Raw genomic sequence first — 17,519 nt, 5'->3', positions numbered from 1 at the left:
GAGGAAAGTCCCCTTCCGCATGCGAAAGTTTCGCAGCCACTGGGATTCATCCCAGACCTGAAGCACTATGCGGTCCCACCAGTCCGTGCTTGTTTCACGGGCCCAGAATCGCCGTTCCACAGTATCCACAAGACCCATTGCCACCGTGATGTCCTCGGCACTGGGTGTCGTGGTTTCAGACAGGCGTGTGCTACTCTCGGAGTTCAGGTCCTGACCCCGGTGCCGTAGCCTCCTCGCCTGATTTCTCTCTATCTGCCTCAGTGAAAGGTCGATGATGAGCTGCGATGCGTTGACAACGGCCACAACTGCAGCGATGGTCACAGCGGGATCCATGCTCGCAGTGCTGTGGCGTCCGCGCTGTCACTGACCAGAAAAGTGCGCGAACTGATTTCCCGCCGGCGCTTTCAGGGAGGGAGGGCGGGAGTGACGGTTGGATGACGACAGTTACCCAAAAGCACCCTCGACACAGTTTTTTACCCAGAAGGCAATGGCGGCTCGACCCAGAATTCCAATGGGCAGCGGGGACTGCGGGAACTGTGGGATAGCTGCCCACAGTGCACCGCTTCCAATGTCGACGCTTGCCCCGTTAGTGTGGACTGACAAAGTCGAATTACTGTCCTTAGTGTGGACACACACGTTCGACTTTGTAATATCGATTCCACATATTCGATTTAACTAAAATCGAACTACTCTCGTAGTGTAGACATACCCTTAGTTCGAACCCCCCCGCTAGTGTAGCCCAGGCCTAAGTGACACATTCTTGCTCAGCCACAAGCTACTGGGCTGGATGCAAGAGTTACTGGGTGAAATTCAATGGCCTGTGTTATTCAGGAGGTCAGACGAGGGGATCATAGTGATTCCTTCTGGCTTTATAATCTAAGAATCACTTGGGAAGCAATGCAAGCCCCTTCACTAAATGGTAGATTTTAAACCCACGGAGGCTGTATGCAAATTTAGTGAATGTGGGCATATACCTCCCCCTCTCCCAACGGGTAACAAATCTGGTGTGTTTGGGTTATCAAGACTGCTTCACTTCTGACTGTCACTTTCCATGACAGATGCACCCTGGGTTTTACTTTCCAGGGGGAAAAAAATAAAAAAACTTCTGGGCACCTTGGGCATTGCCTTGGGCATCCTCGTGGCTTGGCAAGTCTTCAGAGCTCCTTAGTGTCTCTGCTCGGAGATAAACCGCAGCACGGCTCTGCTCTCAGATAGAGCTATTCACACACTGTCAGGCCGAGCGCGCCTTCCAACTCCGGTGCTCCGTTAAAAATAGTAGTCAGTCCAAAGCAAAAAATATATATATATATTCATCTCCAATTGCCTTGGAGAGCTCTGTCCTTATTCACAGTCAAAAATCATGGGCTCAGTTCTAAATGAGTCTCTTACGCCTCTGGTGTCTCTTCTGCAGCAGAGGGACTGGCCGAGAGCAATGCCTCAGAAGACCTTTCTTCCTCCATAAGGGTGATATTGTGATAAGCCCTTTTGAAAGGGCCTATCACAAACGCAGCCCCTATGCCTGAGGTAACGCAGAGACTGCCCCGCCCCCCCTCCACACACACACACACACACACACCACTTTTGGGGCAGAGAGGAGTTGTAACCTACAGGATTGTGCAAGTGAGAGAGTCTCCAATTGCATCACCAGGTTTATCAAGGGATTACATAATCCCACTGTGAGCTCTCCATAAAGCATTGAAGATGCCACTGTAACCTCCTGGCTTGGGCTTGCGGCTAAAATGGCCATTCTTAGGCCCTCTCTTTCAGGAAAGAGAATCAGGTCTCCCTGGCCCAATACAGTCATCAGTAGATTTCTATCCTGTCATAACTTTTTCTCTAACTGGATGACTGATTTGGTAACAGGCCACTAAGAAGGGCAGCAACTGCGCTATTGTCACAGCGTATCACATCTTTCCCCATCACCAAACTGTAACCAGTATATATATATATTAAAAAAAAGTATAGCTGAGAACCTACTAGTCTTGACAGCAGCAAGGAAATGATGGATTTAAATAACGCTAGCGAGTTTAATTATTCACCTGAAAAAGAACCCAAAGCTATGTCTAAGACAGGTACTGCCTGGGTCAGATCCTCAGCTGGTGTAAATGTACCTCCATTGGCTTGTGTGGATCTACACTGATTTATGCTAGCTGAAGGCCTGGGACACCTGATCTCAGGAAGGGCTATCTGAGTAATTATAAATCCCCTTTTAAGGGCCTGATCCAAAGCTCATTGAGGTCAACCGAAAGACTGCCACTGATATCAATGGGCTTCGGACCGGATCTTAAATGCACAATCTTAGCAAACGAGAGAGCAAGTGCTCATGAATCTAAAATGAGCATCTGTGCAGAAACAATGTAAGAAATCTGTCCCTCCGAACAGCACATTCCGTCCTGGTTATTAGATGCAATCCTGTGTACATTACTCCACAATCTATATTTAGCCCCTGATGTAACTAAAGTCAATAGTATTCCATTAGAGCAGCTGCTACTAACTCCTGAATAGGCTTTACTACCCAAACTCCACCTACTCATGTCAAAAGTCTGGACATATACAGCTACAAAACCTTCATGTGTTTATATACAAAGGGGCACAGTTTTGAATAGAAAATATATGACTGTTAACATAGTTTGTTGGTCTGTTATATAACAGGGCGGCATTTTTAAAAGATACGTTGATTCTTCTTGTCTAGGGGGGCTTGTTTAAATGCCTTAAGTTTCACCACAAGTAAATTTTGGCCTTTTCCTTTTTAGGGTATGTTCTTGCACTGAAGCATTCCTTATCTCTCTAGCTTTTTGACTGATTCTTAGAGCGTTTTATAGTATTCTCCCAGAAGGAAACTATATGTGAAAAAGAATGATCTACGCACAATAAGAAAGGCTTGCAAGAAGTTTAGGTCTTAATTGTAAGTGTGCTTTTTTAAAGAGGCTTTGACTACATGCAATATGAATATTAATTTTTATTTTTAAAAAAATCCAGTGAAAACAGTTTGGGTGTTATTTAAACTTTCCCATGAAGCATTAGAAATCCCAGTGCAATAGCAAATTGCTGGAGAAATTGATCATCTTAGTTTCACTGCCAGAAGTGAGGGAAGAGCAGAAATTAAAAAAAAAAAATGCAACGATGATGAAAAAGTTAAGGGCACAATCCCACAAAATCTTACTCATGGGAGTAATTCTAATACACACAAGTCATCATATCAGCTTCATTCAGATCTATAATTCTATCCCTCTGTCCATATCTGTAAGTGTCTGCCTTGCACTAATCATTTCAGTATGTGAGCGTCTTACAAAAATTGCATTAAGATAAACAAATAATCTAAGTATAAACAAATCTCAGGAAGTGCTCAGGATCAGACCCTAGGTTAGTATCAACTATATTTAGCCCTTATGACCGCCCTTAGGCATGGCAAAAGTGTCTGGCTGATTGTTGGTTCATATTAACACTTCTGAATAATACAAAATTATCTTCCAAAAATAGTTTATGTTCAGAAGCACAAAATGATGACTCAAGGTGTTGGCAGACACCTTCCCCTCTAGATTACTGGTTTAAATCTAACTTCAGTCGGTAACCAGAGTTTATTACCAGCTGACAGGTATTTAATGGTGTCTGCAGAATGAGTAGATGGTTCCTAATGTCTTTGTAAAAATAAAAAGCAACCAGCATAGTTAATGAAACTAATTGGGATTCTTACTGGCAATCTCGGGGAGGTCATGGATTGAATGCAAAGGCTTCAGTACGTCTACAGGCCTGGATAGGTCACAAACAGTGCTAGCTGTACTGGTAGATGATGATCTCCTTAAGGGCTATGGACAGTCCGGCTCCCCGGGGTCTCTTCAGTGCCTTTGAAGTGCACGTGTCTGTGAAACTCACTGGGCACTGGTGTAACCATGCCCAAATAGTTCCACTTACTCCTCTCAGACAGATCTCAGAGGGTCTCTTGGGCAGCTGCTGCTCCTCACCAAAAGCCCTAACCTGCAGTCTCTCCCAGGGCTCAATATTTGAGTCTCTAACCACCAGTGGATATTATGAGACACTTTTGTGTTCTGGAAGTAGCAATGCCATGAATGGTACATGGCTATTCATATACATCATTCTCACCTGAAGCAGGCAAAGCTAATGTCCCACTTTCCTGATGCAACGGCAAGGTCAGCTTTATTTCAGACAAGACGGTGAACCAGGGATGTATTTACAAGCCCTACTAAGACCCGGACCTGTTCCTCTCAGAGTTGAGGGCATTTGCTTGACCACCTGAGAAGCATGTAGGCTGGAAGTCGTACTCAAATCCTATTCCTGAATATCCAAGGTCACAAGGCCAGAAATCCGCCTTCTACTGGCAAGGATAAAGTGCCTGCTCTCCACAAAGAGATGGAGACACTCTCCTCTCACACACTCCACCTAGAGCTGACCATGAAAGCCACGCACTCCAGCTCATCCGGAGCACTTGGATAACCAGTAGAGGATCGAGAAGATGAAAACACCACACACATTTGCTCTGCACTGTGCACTGGTTCTCTCTTGAATATTAAATCCAACTGGAGGTCCTCAACTTTCCTTTCAAAGTTCTCAGCATGCTATGGCCCCTGCTACCTGAAGTCCCGCCTCTCCCTTCACGCCTCGATTAGTGTGGTCAACAGGAATGTTGCAGCTGATGACATCCAGCATGGGAATAGCAGGAGACAAGACATTCTTAGTGATGGGTTCCTGGCTGTGGACTTCAGGAGCTCAGGCTGACCAAAATGTCTTACCCTTCTTCAGAGCACAAGGCAAGACTCATCTGTTTTCACAAGTTTTTCTCAACAGCCATCTGGCCGGTAAACTCTGTTATCGCCCTGATGTTGGTGGGCGACTACGTCAAGAACAACCCCCATGAGGTGGAACAGAGATTATGAGACTATAGTCAAGTAGGACCAAAAGGGGCTAAAACATTCTTGGATTTGCCATCTAGTGATGAAGGTGATTTGTGCACAATATAAATGGGATTAGATCAGGGAGAAGAAAACTGAGCTACCTTTTTACCTCTACAAGTTGTCCCTCCAGAACAGGGCTGAAATGCACTGATATGGGGAAACTCACACTGCTGTTTTCTAGATAGAGGACTTCAGTCTCCAGGGATGTCAAGCCTGCAAGTTTTACCAGCACTAAATTCACTCCAAAAAAAAAAAAAAAAAGGCAAGGGGGTGGGGGAGTTAGAGGTGGAGAACATCTGTAGAATGGCTCCCACTAACTGGTCGTGCCCCCAATAGATTATGATGGTTTTAGACGTGCAGAACTGCCACGGTTAACAATTCAGGGTCAAAGCAAGTGCTTAGATACCAGGGTGATTCGTGCAATGGAAGAGCCTGTTCAAAAGAGAAGAAAAATCTTACTTGAGGTGAAAAGCCTCATTAAAAGTAAACGGGCCTAATTCATCCCTGATGTCACTCTGCAGAAGTCTGTGGAGTTACCCCAGGAATGAGCCAAAGGGAACTACTTGAACAAGTAACGTATTTTAGGGCTGGCCCTTAAAAGCTACTACATAGAAAGTACTATCTTGGCACTTGATCTTTCCAGGGCAAAAGAGAGTGTGAGTTGAGGGCACCAGACAGGACTGCAGCCCTCGAAGTATCCACAAATACTGTTCATGCTGAACAAATGTTTTATAGGCTGTCACGTGTCATCATGAATCAACATTGTTTTCTCCCATTTTACGAACAGCAAGGTCAATAAAGAGGTCAATTTATTTATTTAAAAGAGAAAAAAAATACTCCAGTCCTTGTTGACACTGGCAAAAGTGAGTCATCCTGACCTACTGCGAACCTTGCAAGAAGATGGTTTTTTCCAGTCTTAGGAAATCAGCATTCCCCTTGCAAGAAGCTGTCCTTGTGAAATGACTGAGAGCACTAAAGAGCTGGGCTTCACCGAGAATATGTGGCAGTGAATTAGTGGCCCTCAGGTGTCAGTGTACAGGCCAGCGAATTAAATTAAGCTCTTTGCCTCTGGACTGATGTAGCAGAACTAATGCAGTCACGCCTCAGTTCTGCAGCTTCCTAAACGTGGGCATCGCTGCCACAGCAAAGGGAACCTGGTTTTCGTTCCTCTGGGACGTTGGCTGGAGTCAGCGAGTAAGTCCCTCAGAACCATGACATAACGTCTGAAACGATGGCAAGGAGGAGGAATAGCCTGCCCAGGCATCTCCAGTTCCAATCTTAAAGCCATTAGACGGGTAATCAAGCACGATGATGTTTAAATGCCATCTGAGGACACGCCCCACTAGCAGACAAAATTAACCAATGCGACAACAGTAACCCTTTCTCAAAACTGGAAGCAGTGTAAATATTAACCATGATCAGGAATGATTAGTGAATTATCATTTGTAATCGAGTTGCATAATGCAAAGCATCTGTGGCTTAGGAAAAGTACTGGTTGTTGTATCATTGTGTTGTAAAAAGCAAAACAGAAAAAGGAGGGCAAAGGGGACATTGTTTGATGAAGCTAAGAACCAGAATGCAACCTGGACTTCTGTAATGCCAGAGCTGCATCCTAAAGTGCACTTGTATGTTCCTGTAACTTATTGCGTTAATCTTCAGAGATCTGGGGATCTGTTTACATGCACAAAAGTGCATGCAAAACTGTGTGCTTAATTTGTACAATTAGCAGGACTGTGCATGCAAATTTGGACCACTGTACATTCAGATGGATTGTTATATGATCATTGTAACTGCCCACACAAATTCAGTATACAATTACACACATTCTGCTTCTCCTTTAGCTTAACTAGCAGGGGCCTGGGCTTCGGAGCAGGCAGACGTGAATTTTATTCCCACTAATACTATGCACTCCCAATCAGCTAATAAATACTCTGAACTTGTCTACAGCACCTTTTACACAAGGCTCTCAAGACACTTTAAAATATTAAACCTCCCAATACACCTGTGAGGGGGATGAAAAGTTTCTTACCAAGTTTATAAAAGGCCAAACTAAGACACAGTAGAATGTAAGACCAACATTTTCAAACCTGGGTGCCGGAAATTTCCAGTGAAGTTAGTGATAGCTCAGGGTGTCCAACACGTCTGAAAATTCACCTATGAATTCGGATGGCTAAATATGGATGTACGTATTCAATTTAGATACTTACGTTTCAAAATGTTGGCCTTATTGACTTGACTAAGGTCAGAGAGTAGGTCAGAGGCAGACTTGAGAATAGATCCCATGAGCAATGGTTTCCAACGTGTGTGCTAACCACTAAACAACACTATAGGAAGAATCAGGAACAACTGAAAACCAAATGTGGGTACAAGAATTGGCACAGCCATCTCCTTGAAAGAAGGATGGGTGGTGGGAAAGGGCTGTGATTGCCACTAATATCAATCAGGACAACAGGGAAGTAATCATCTGTGGTGGAAGTATTTTCACCAACCACAATGCCTGCACATTGGACCTCATTTGTTTCATCTTTTTCATTCCTTTTGGAAACACAAGCACTAGCAGCTGAGTAACTGACTTCTTTTACATCCGGACAAGGATGAAACTATCTGTAACTGCTCCTGCTTTTCTAGTTAAACATTAACGTTTAACAAGATCAGCCTGCAACTGCTCGTTGGTGTGCAATGCTCCAGCTAATTAATACATCACCAGGAGAGCCCGCCAGAGAAAGGAGATTGAACAAGTGCATTCCAGAGGCATTTCTCAGCCCTTCAGTAAATCAAAAATAAAAATGTGTGTGTATGTGCGCACGCGCGTGTGTGTGTGTGTGTCTATCTGTCGAAAAATGCTTAGCCTACACCATGCAAACATCCTTCTTTAAACTGGAAAACCCCTGAAGAAGTGCAGCTCATAACGGGAGGAGTTTCATAGAGACAGACATACAGACATTGATGCAATCATTGTGAAAACATAGCCACAGCCAGAAATATATACAGCACTTAGCATTTTCCAAGCATATCAGAAGCATTAACTAATTTATCCTCACAGGACTCCCATGCAGTAGGGGCCTGATCTAGCCATTGATGTTAACAGCAAAATTTCCTTTGATGTTAATGGTGCAAGATCATGCTCTAGATCAGGGATTCTCAAACTTCATTGCACTGCGACCTCCCCTCTGACAACAAAAATTACTTCATGACCCCAGGAGAGGGGACTGAAGCCTGAGCCCGCCTAAGCCCCACTGCCCTGGGTGGGCGGGCCAAAGCCCGAACCCCACCACTCCGGGCAGTGGGGCCAAAGCTGAAGCTCAAGGGTTTCAGCCCCAGGCAGGGGGCCTGCAACCTGCGTCCCACCGCCCAGGACTGAAGCCCTCAGGCTTTGGCTTTGGTCCTGGGTAGTGGGGCTCAGGCTCCAGCCCCGGGCCCCAGCAAGTCTAAGCCAGCCCTGGTGACCCCATTCAAACAGTTTGAGAACCACTGCTCTAGATAATCATTATAACCTCCATTTTACAGATGGAGAACAGAAAAACATAGGAACGGCCATAGTGGGTCAGAGCAGTTGTTCATGTAGCCAGTATCCTGTCTTCTGACAGCGGCCGGTATCAGATGCTTTAGAGGAACAAACAGAACAGGGCAATTTATCAAGTGATCCATCCCCAGCTTCTAGCAAATGGAGGAGAAGAGTTTACCTGATCTACTCACAGCTGCCAAAGAGATCAGTGACAAAAACGAGGGGTGGATGCAGTACAACTGCCTCATTGCACATCAAAATGTGAGATTTCTGAGCACAAGTTAAGTGCCAGTCTTTCTTCTGAGTAGTTCTATGCCTGGCTTAGCCGTATTTCCAGTCTGTTCAAACCTGTGCCTTGGGACAACTGGCTAGTTTCACCATATGATAATGGACAGATAATTTTCCCAAAACAATGTAATTCCTATCAGATGTTTATCTACCTGTGGTTCTCTAATAGCTCAAAATGCAATGAAGGAAAACTCAGACCATGCAAACTGTTCACCATTCCATTCCGGAAGCCAGTTCAGTGCGAGGCGGTAACACAGGTGGGAAATGTTACACTGTATCTTACTGAAATGAATCAACACAGTTAGCAACTTCATTGCTGCAAGAATGAAAGATTTCCATTGCTGCTCATTGAGTCTGCAGAGATCAAACCAAAACTGTTCTCTGCTGCCTTTCTTTGCTGTTTAAGTGACAGCAGATATAGGATGACACTTTGTTAGCATAAGACAGTGGAGGTGGGCTTGGGGAAGGAAGTGACAGAGAGAGGAAAGTACATTGTGTGACATGGAAGAGCTCAGAGAAATGCTTCAGAGGCACACGAGACTCAGTGTAAGACATAATCTTTACAATCTACCCTGTAAGCAGAATCTTTTATGGCAGTGAGTGTGTGAGGAAAAATAAAGTTATAATAGGTGGGGAAACAGGAAGAAAATGATTTAAAAATTCAAGTGCAATTAATTAAATTATATAATAAAATAATACCTTTGATAAAATGCAATTTTATATATAAAAATCATTACCTATTTCAGGTGCTTCATGGCTGTAGTATCTGTGCGTCACACAATCTTTGATGCATTTATCCCCACAACACCCCTGTGACGTAGGACAGTGCTATTATCCCCATTTTACAGACAGGAACTGAGGCACAGAGACAAGCTAAGTGACTTGCCCATGGTCTCACAGGAAATCTGTGGCAGACCAGGATATTCAACCAGGGTCTTCTATGGCCCTGGCTAACACCCTAACCACGGGACTGCCCATCCTCACTCACATAAACACACACATTCATGATTGTATGACCCAAAACCTTGATGTAGACTGTATTAATAATATGTAATATTACATACTGTAAAATTAATGTACATATAAATATAACTGATAGTGCCATTTATGTCAATGGAGCAACACCAACTTATTCAAGTTCAGGATTCTGGCACACCATTCTTGGAGAAAGATGGAAAGTGGGAATGAGCATAAAATAATTCAGTCATTAATATTGTAATTGCCCCCAGAGATCCCAGTCAGGCTTGAGGACCTATTGTGCTAGACACTGTATAGACTCAAGACGAACATACAGTCTGTTCACTAAAGACCTTATACTCAATCGTATAAATATAAATCTAGACATAATAAGTCCCCATTTCGGAGTTCCTTGGGCAGGAAGTTGCTTGATCCCTTTACAGGGGATCACAGGTACAATATAAACTGCTACTAATAAAATACTTAGTAATGATAATATTGGCTACAGCACCCTGATCAATGGCTAACTAGCCATTAAACCTTTCTGTATCGCCTTGCCTTTTGATACGATTCGTGATTTGCTCTTTTGCCGGTTACACAGCATGCAAAAAGAGAAATGAAGATTTTCTAAGCATTCCTATATGCCTATGAAAAACTAGGGGATACAAGAAAATCCTCTCCCCGACAATGATTTAGCTATCCCAGAACCTGTTCTATCCACAGCCCCTGTAAGCGCCGGAGGAAAGAAAACGAAAGTGCACATAGCAATACAATATTGCACTTGGGCATGGGCAGTAACACAGAAAGTATTATGCCTCTTAACTACATAATACTTGGATGTCAAGCTGTCAGCTCCACTCAAGTCCCCATATAGCAATAACTTGCTGCCTCCCCCCCCCATCCTCCCCACCCCTGCCTTAAAGAACATTATATTTTTTACTGATTCCCAAGGATAAGTGTTTCTTTGGAAAAGTGACTACACATGCAGTGAAGCCCTGGGGGAAACGCCTGTTAAGTCGCATATCCAGATAACACCATGGGTGGTTTCAGCATAAATCCTACCCCAGGGTTTTCAACTGTGTTCGAGGTCTCATCTGTATATTGTTATGCCCCGAGTAATTAGGGTGTATTTTGGGGTTAAAAAAAGGGGGGGGGCATGGAAATAACTTTTTCAAAACCCTAACCCTAATATATGCACTTGCTGACGCTTTCCAAAAAAATTCATCCCGAGGCAGACACCTGGCATGGAAATTTTCAGGCCAAATGGCTAAAGTTTGGCAAAATTATAAGCAACTGAAAATAGGGTCTGATAATGTGAAGTGGCAGGCAACCTTAACTATCTACTAGCTTTGCTTATAACAGATGTGCACCTTCTCTGTAATATATCTGCAGGGGGCTAAAGACAGGGTGGTATGTGTTTTAAGACTAAATACCCCCAACATTCCCTGCAGGCAACACTACATTACCCTTTGCATTCTTCTTCTGAGTCCAGGGCCACCACAGAGAAATCAGGAAGCAGCTTCTGTTTCAGCTCTATGTTCAATTCCCCTCAAGAGAACAGACTTTCTAACCGTATTGTTTATTTATATTACTGTTGCATCTAGAGACCCCAACAAGCTAGGCATTGTACAAACACATAAGAGGGAGAGCCCCTGCCCCAAAGAGCTTATAATCTTAACAGATAAGACAGAGTGAGAGGGAAAAGAGAGACACAGACTTGTCCAAGGAGACTCTGGAATAGAATTCAGGTCTCCAGAGTCTCAATCTGCTGCCCTATGCAGTAGACCAGTCATGCTTTGAATTGTATTGCTCCTGCTGAGTGAGAGCGCGCACGCGTGTGTAAGTAGCAACCTAATAAAATGCTACCATGGTTTTGTTACATATATTCTGCACAGCGCCTCAGGACACCTACATGCACCCTACTCACTGGAAACATTCAGACCAGGTGCAGGTTTCTTTATGATGGGTCTAATCCTGGATAACGCTGAGCAGTCTCAACTCTCACCAAGCTCAGGCCCTCAAAAAGTTAGATCTTTCCAGGAGTTCAAATGAGGAGCAAGAGAACCAGTCTGGATACAAACAACGCCGTACCAAACTCTGACCCAAAACTTGAACGGAATCTTACACTAAACATTTTGGAGATTAGAAAATACTTTGTTTCCTCGTTAGCGTTTCATTTTCAGGTGCTTTTCTGGATGTGCCCAAATGGTGACAGAGAGGTTATTTTTTCTGGCTCAACCGGAGCTAGTAAATACACCTCTACCCCGATATAACGCGACCCGATATAACATGAATTCGGATATAACGCGGTAAAGCAGAGTTCCGGGGGGGCGGGGCTGCACGCTCCAGCGTATCAAAGCAAGTTCAATATAACGCGGTTTCACCTATAACACGGTAAGATTTTTTGGCTCCCGAGGACAGCGTTATATCGGGGTAGAGGTGTATTGGAAATTTCCTTGTTCTTGCAAAATTTCCACCCCACTTCCTCAGAGCCGAGGGGAGCATTCAGGTAAGAAAGTGTCTGTAGATTTGAGGTTCACATAAGCCTTGATGATTCAAAGTTCACCTGAACCTTTTAAATGTCTTAGGTTTCCTGTTACTCATATATAAAAAACAACAACAACGAAAAAGGCTGAAATAATGACAAAACAGAAAGAGCTAAAACAAGCATAGCAGTTCTTCCAGCCTGACAGGTTCAACAACCACACACAAATGCTCACAGACCCTTACCTGGTTCAATAACCACACACACACACACACACACACACACACCCTTACCTTGTTCACAAGTCAGTCCCTGCACTGGAATGTGTAACATTAGCACACCAGTTGCATACATCACTAATCTGAGGGAAAGGTCACAGAAAAGTATGTGTCCGGCATTCACTTTGAAATACCCTATAAGGAGAAGTTTGTTTTTTGATCTCTTCCTCTCACCTCCTCCTCCTCCCCCCTTTCTTGCATTCACACCTTCAAGAGTTTCAAAAATATTCAGCTCTGATGAAGCATAAATCCCATTCCCTTGGTGATTAGGCTACATACAGAATATGCCTACTTTGGTTTGGCTGTTCAGCCAGGGAGGTATAGATAATGATGACAGCTGTCTTGGCCAGAGGGTGTCTATACCGGAGTGATGCTAAGCAGGGAGTTGTGGCTGCAGCTGTTAGTTGGCAAAGAAACATGGATGAGTAAGGAAAAGATAGGCCTCTCTTCATTCTTGAGGCTCAAGAGCAGCATTGCTACCAGCTATTTAGCATCTACTAGTGATGAGCAAAACTCAAAAAGTTCTGAAATTGAGTTCAAGGGGCAGAAAAAGGTTTGGATTATACAATACAGAATCCGTTCAAGCCCCACCGAGCAATCTGGGAAAATTAAACACCACCCCGGGGTGCCTCTAAGAGGCAATACTTCCCCACTCGCAAACACTGAGTCTGAGTGTAGAAAAGAAACTTTTCATAAAAAGGAGGAAAGTAACCCAGCATTCACTTAGGAAAATGCCAGAAGCAGGATCCATAACCATGATCAAAACACCCACCCCAGAGTACACTGGGCCCTGTCTTTTGCCTCAGGTTCTTAAGTCCGACAATCAAAAGTTCCTTTAACATGCCCCTCCCTTCTTCCTCCACCGCATCCCACTCACGGTTGTTGTCCTTGCTCAGTGAAGACCCAGAGTTCAGAGATGCATTCACAGGAGTTCACCTCCCACCCGGGGGTGGGGGCAGAAGGCACCTTGCTCGCCCCGCTGGCCTCTCCACTTGCTGCACCAGCTGCTCTGACAGCCTCTTGCCATTCTACCTGCCGCCCGCTCGGGAGCGTCATTGCTAGTGCAGGCTGGGCAGTCTCCTTCACCAGAGACACTGTCCCATAGCAGGTCTAATGCTTAGACCTAGCTACCTGGTTCAGCTCTAGTGATCACTTAACAAAAGCCTCTCAATGGAGCCTACTCAGCTTTATCTAAAGGGGAGAGGAGCAGGTCAAATTGTCTATGGCTTTTAGGCAGAGACCAACACCTGTCCCCACCCTCTCTCCCCCACACTGGTACCTGGCATCCAAACCCATCTTAGCAAGTTCAGTTCAGTTGAGGGTGACCCAGCTAAATCAGTGCAGGTTAAGTACGGTTCTGCTACCCTTTACTCATACAATAAGGCAGGGGTTCTCAAACTTTTTGTATTGGGCAACCCCTTTCACACAACAAGCCTCTGGGTGCAACCCCCCCCCCCCCCCGCTTATAAATTATAAACAAATGTTTTTATATTTAATACTATTTAAAATGCTAAATTTATAACACTATTGTTTAAAATGAATAGATCTTTTCTCACCGCTTTTCAATTAAGACTAAAACGCATGTTTATTGAATTATTTTATAAGCAGAAAAGTTTTTTTTTAACTAGTTACCATTTACTACTGGGGGGTGCAAAGAAACTTTGTCAATATCACTTTTCACAGCAGACTTAGCACCCCATGACCACCCTTATTTCTGCGCTACTGGCGGTGGCACTGCCGTCAGAGCTGGGTGGCCGAAGAGCAGTGGCTGCTGGCCAGGCACCCAGCTCTGAAGGCAGCGCCGCCGCCAACAGCAGTGCAGAACTGCAGAAGTAAGGGTGACAATGCTATCCCATGCCCAATGGTGAGCTGGAGCCGGTTCCCACGAACTGGTTGTTAAATTTAGAAGCCAGTGTAGAACCGGTTGTAAAGGACCGGCGGGTGGGCAAACTCCGGTCCGCGGGCCACATCCAGCCCGCGGGACCATCCTGTCCAGCCCGCCTGAGCTCCCAGCTGGGGAGGCTCCCCCGGCCCCTCCCCCCCCCCCTCACAGAGCCCCAGTGCACCACGCCGCCGGCGCCAGCGCTCTGGGCAGCTCCTGCTGCTTTGAGCAGCATGGTAAGGGGGCCGGGGCTGGGAGGAGGGGTTGGATAAGGGGCAGGGAGCAGTTGGAGGGGGCAGAGATTCTGGGGGGATGGTCAGGGGATGGGGAACGGAGGGGTGGATGGGGGTGGGGTCATGGGGGGCAGTAGGGTGGGGGGTCTCGGGAGGGGGTGGTCAGGGGACAAGGAGCCGGGGGGTTGATGGGTTGCGGGTTCTGAGGGGGGCAATTGGGGGCAGGAAGTGGGTTGGGGTCGGATGGGTTGGGGGGGGAGACAGGCACGTGGGGCTTGTACTCACCGCGCGGTTCCCTACCGGGTCTCCGGCGGCACTTCGGCGGTGGGGGCGGGGGGGGTCTTCCGGGCGAAGGAAGGCCCCCCGAACCCCCCGCCGCCGAAGTGCCGCCGAGGACCCGGTAGGGAACCGGTTATTAGGATTTGGGGAGCTCATCACTGCCCATGCCCCCTTACTTCTACGTAACATTGGACCTTTGCACTGGGAGGGGTGGCTACAGGGGGGCTAAGGCAAATTTTGGGGTGGCTATAATCTCGCAAGCCCTCCCCACCAGCGCCACCCCTGCCTCTATGTTTGAATGTTAAATTATAAATTACTTTTGTTTGTTGAACTCACTGTTCTGATTGGCCTGCGGTTTAATGCAGCTTTTCAGGTGCTGAATAATCAAGCCCTCTAATGTTGCAACAGTCCCAGGGCCGGCCTTAGGGAAAATGGCGCCCCAGGCGAACTTTTATTTTGGCGCCCTTTCTTTGGAGCCAGATCCTCTCATGAGCAGGGCTGACAGCCCAGAACCCCCACAAAATAACTTCCAACCCCTGAGGGGTCCCGAGCCCCAGTGTAAGAATCCCTGAAATAAGGATAACAATATTTCATCATCCCTGTACTCAATACTAAAGTGATTTGTAACCCAACACCAGCCAAAATTGACCTTTGGCAACACAACTCTGTGTGCTGGACACCTAGGCAGAATAGGTGTGCTCATTTAAATACAGTCTGGTCCTAAAGCCTTCCCCTCCCCACCTCAGCTCATCACTAGCTGTCAGGAGAGAGCTCATTCAGACCTTGCTTACAAACAGGATTAACATTGCCCTCTTGGCTCCTGCATAGATGGATGAGTTCACCTTGCCACAAGCTGTTTCAACTGGAACAAATAAGGAAACCGCCTCAAATTTAGTTGGGAATTGGTCCTGCTTTGAGCAGGGGGTTGGACTAGATGACCTCCTAAGGTCCCTTCCAACCCTGATATTCTATGATTCAAATCCTTAAAGTTAAGAAATGTCTCTTGATGGGTTACTCTCTTCTATAAATAGAAACATTCTCACCAGGGTTTCTCAAGACAGAATCTTGCTTGGAAAAGGTTGCTCCGGTTACAGTAATTAAGCCACAAGTGAAATGATTTGGACATGTTCAGAGGTCCACCTGTTTTTTCCCCCCACTTACAAAACCCACACTCAGTACAACCTTAAGACTAAATATGTCATTTGCAGTGCTGATGTAGCAGGATATTAGAGAGACGAAGTGGACCAATTTGTTGTTCGTGAAAGAGACAAGATTTTGAGCTACACAGAGTTCTTCTTCAGGTCCGATATTACCTCACTCACCTTGTCTCTAAGACTAAATGAACAGTGGCTGAAGTACCCTCTTACCTGTCAAGCAAAATAAAGTAGTCCTAAAACTGTTGAGCATATTGTTGTATTCTGACCAACCACCTACCCTGAAGGCAGCTGCATTTCAGTGCCAAGTGAAATGAAATGGGATCCTTCAGGATGAATGGTGTTATAAAAAAAGCAAATGACTATTTCATCAGGTTAAACTGCAGCCCGCAGACTAAGGACGAAGGCTGTTTGCATGTCATTTTGGCTTGCCAGGAGACCTGCCTCTATTGTTCTTATGTCCCTGCCATCTATTTGTAAATGAGCTTGGTCCTGAAGAAGAGAATCTAAATTACACTCAAAAGCAGTATTGCTCCTTGACATTGCAATATGCCATCAGAATAACACTGGCAGTGCTTTGCAGTAAACTGATTCCTAGGTAACTGCTCTGAGTTCTCCATACCCCAAACAGCTTTTGATTTGATGTTCTGGCGCAGAGCTAATCTAAGAGAGGATCAGAAACTCAACGCTATTGACAGCAGTGACAGAAGTGTCTCAGTGTGACAGCTGATTGAGCCGATCACGTTTCACTGACAAACTCAATTACCCCAGTAAATCGAGTGAAAGTCAATACAGACAGTTCCTCCTCCGGCCATGCGGAAGTGGGGGTGGGTGGTTCCTCCCAACCTTGTGCCGCTCCACAAGCCCTGATGGGGTCCCCTGACTGGAACAACCGATTGTGGCCAACTAGCTGCGGCCCACACAGCTGCGTGCAGCGGAAAAAGGATGTTTATAACTATAACCGGCACTGAGGTGAGCCATCATTAAAGAGCAGCTGATACATTCAAGAGGACATGGAAACACATTCTATTTAGAGTCCATTCTGCCTATAAATAATGTGCTTTCTCTCTCTCTCTCTCTCTTTTTAACTCAGGAACTTTTGCACAAGATCGGGATCTTTTTCCTTCCCCCCTAAAGATTTTACCCCTCTCTTGTGCTCTAACCACTAGCCGGCGCTCCCAGTGCTATATTCGCACACCCTACTGATTTCAAGCAATGGTCACATGGCAAAGCAGTAGGGGAAAAAACAAATACTGAGCTTGATTCTCCTCAGACATTCCCTGATGTAAATCAAGAGTAAGTATATGGAAATGAACAAAACTGCACTGGTGCAAAACTGATGTGAGAGGAGAATCAGGCTCACTATATAGGACAATCCACTATTGGCCATGGGCAAGGAGAAGATTAATTCAACGATCTCTCTAATTTCTAAGCAGCTTTTGGTACCTGACAGCTCAAAGTATTCCTAGGTTGGCCCAATACCAACAAAACACAACTTTCTAACAGTGGACTAAGGAACAGACATGGGGAATTTGAAGTTGTGATGAA

General features: G+C 45.4%; 1 protein-coding gene across 2 annotated transcripts in view; it reads right to left on the bottom strand.

The window, feature by feature from the left end:
• The window catches only part of SETBP1 (SET binding protein 1), a 306,763-nt gene that overhangs the window by 226,692 nt on the left and 62,552 nt on the right, over positions 1-17,519 (bottom strand). For both annotated transcript variants that reach the window (XM_065406939.1, XM_065406941.1), the window contains exon 4: positions 5,370-5,383. In XM_065406939.1, the coding sequence (XP_065263011.1) occupies positions 5,370-5,383 (14 nt within the window). The remainder of the gene's footprint in view (positions 1-5,369; positions 5,384-17,519) is intronic.

The sequence above is a fragment of the Emys orbicularis genome, chromosome 6 (genome assembly GCF_028017835.1).
Source record: "Emys orbicularis isolate rEmyOrb1 chromosome 6, rEmyOrb1.hap1, whole genome shotgun sequence".
NCBI lineage: Eukaryota > Metazoa > Chordata > Testudines > Emydidae > Emys > Emys orbicularis.
This window is presented reverse-complemented; position numbering and strand designations above follow the sequence as displayed.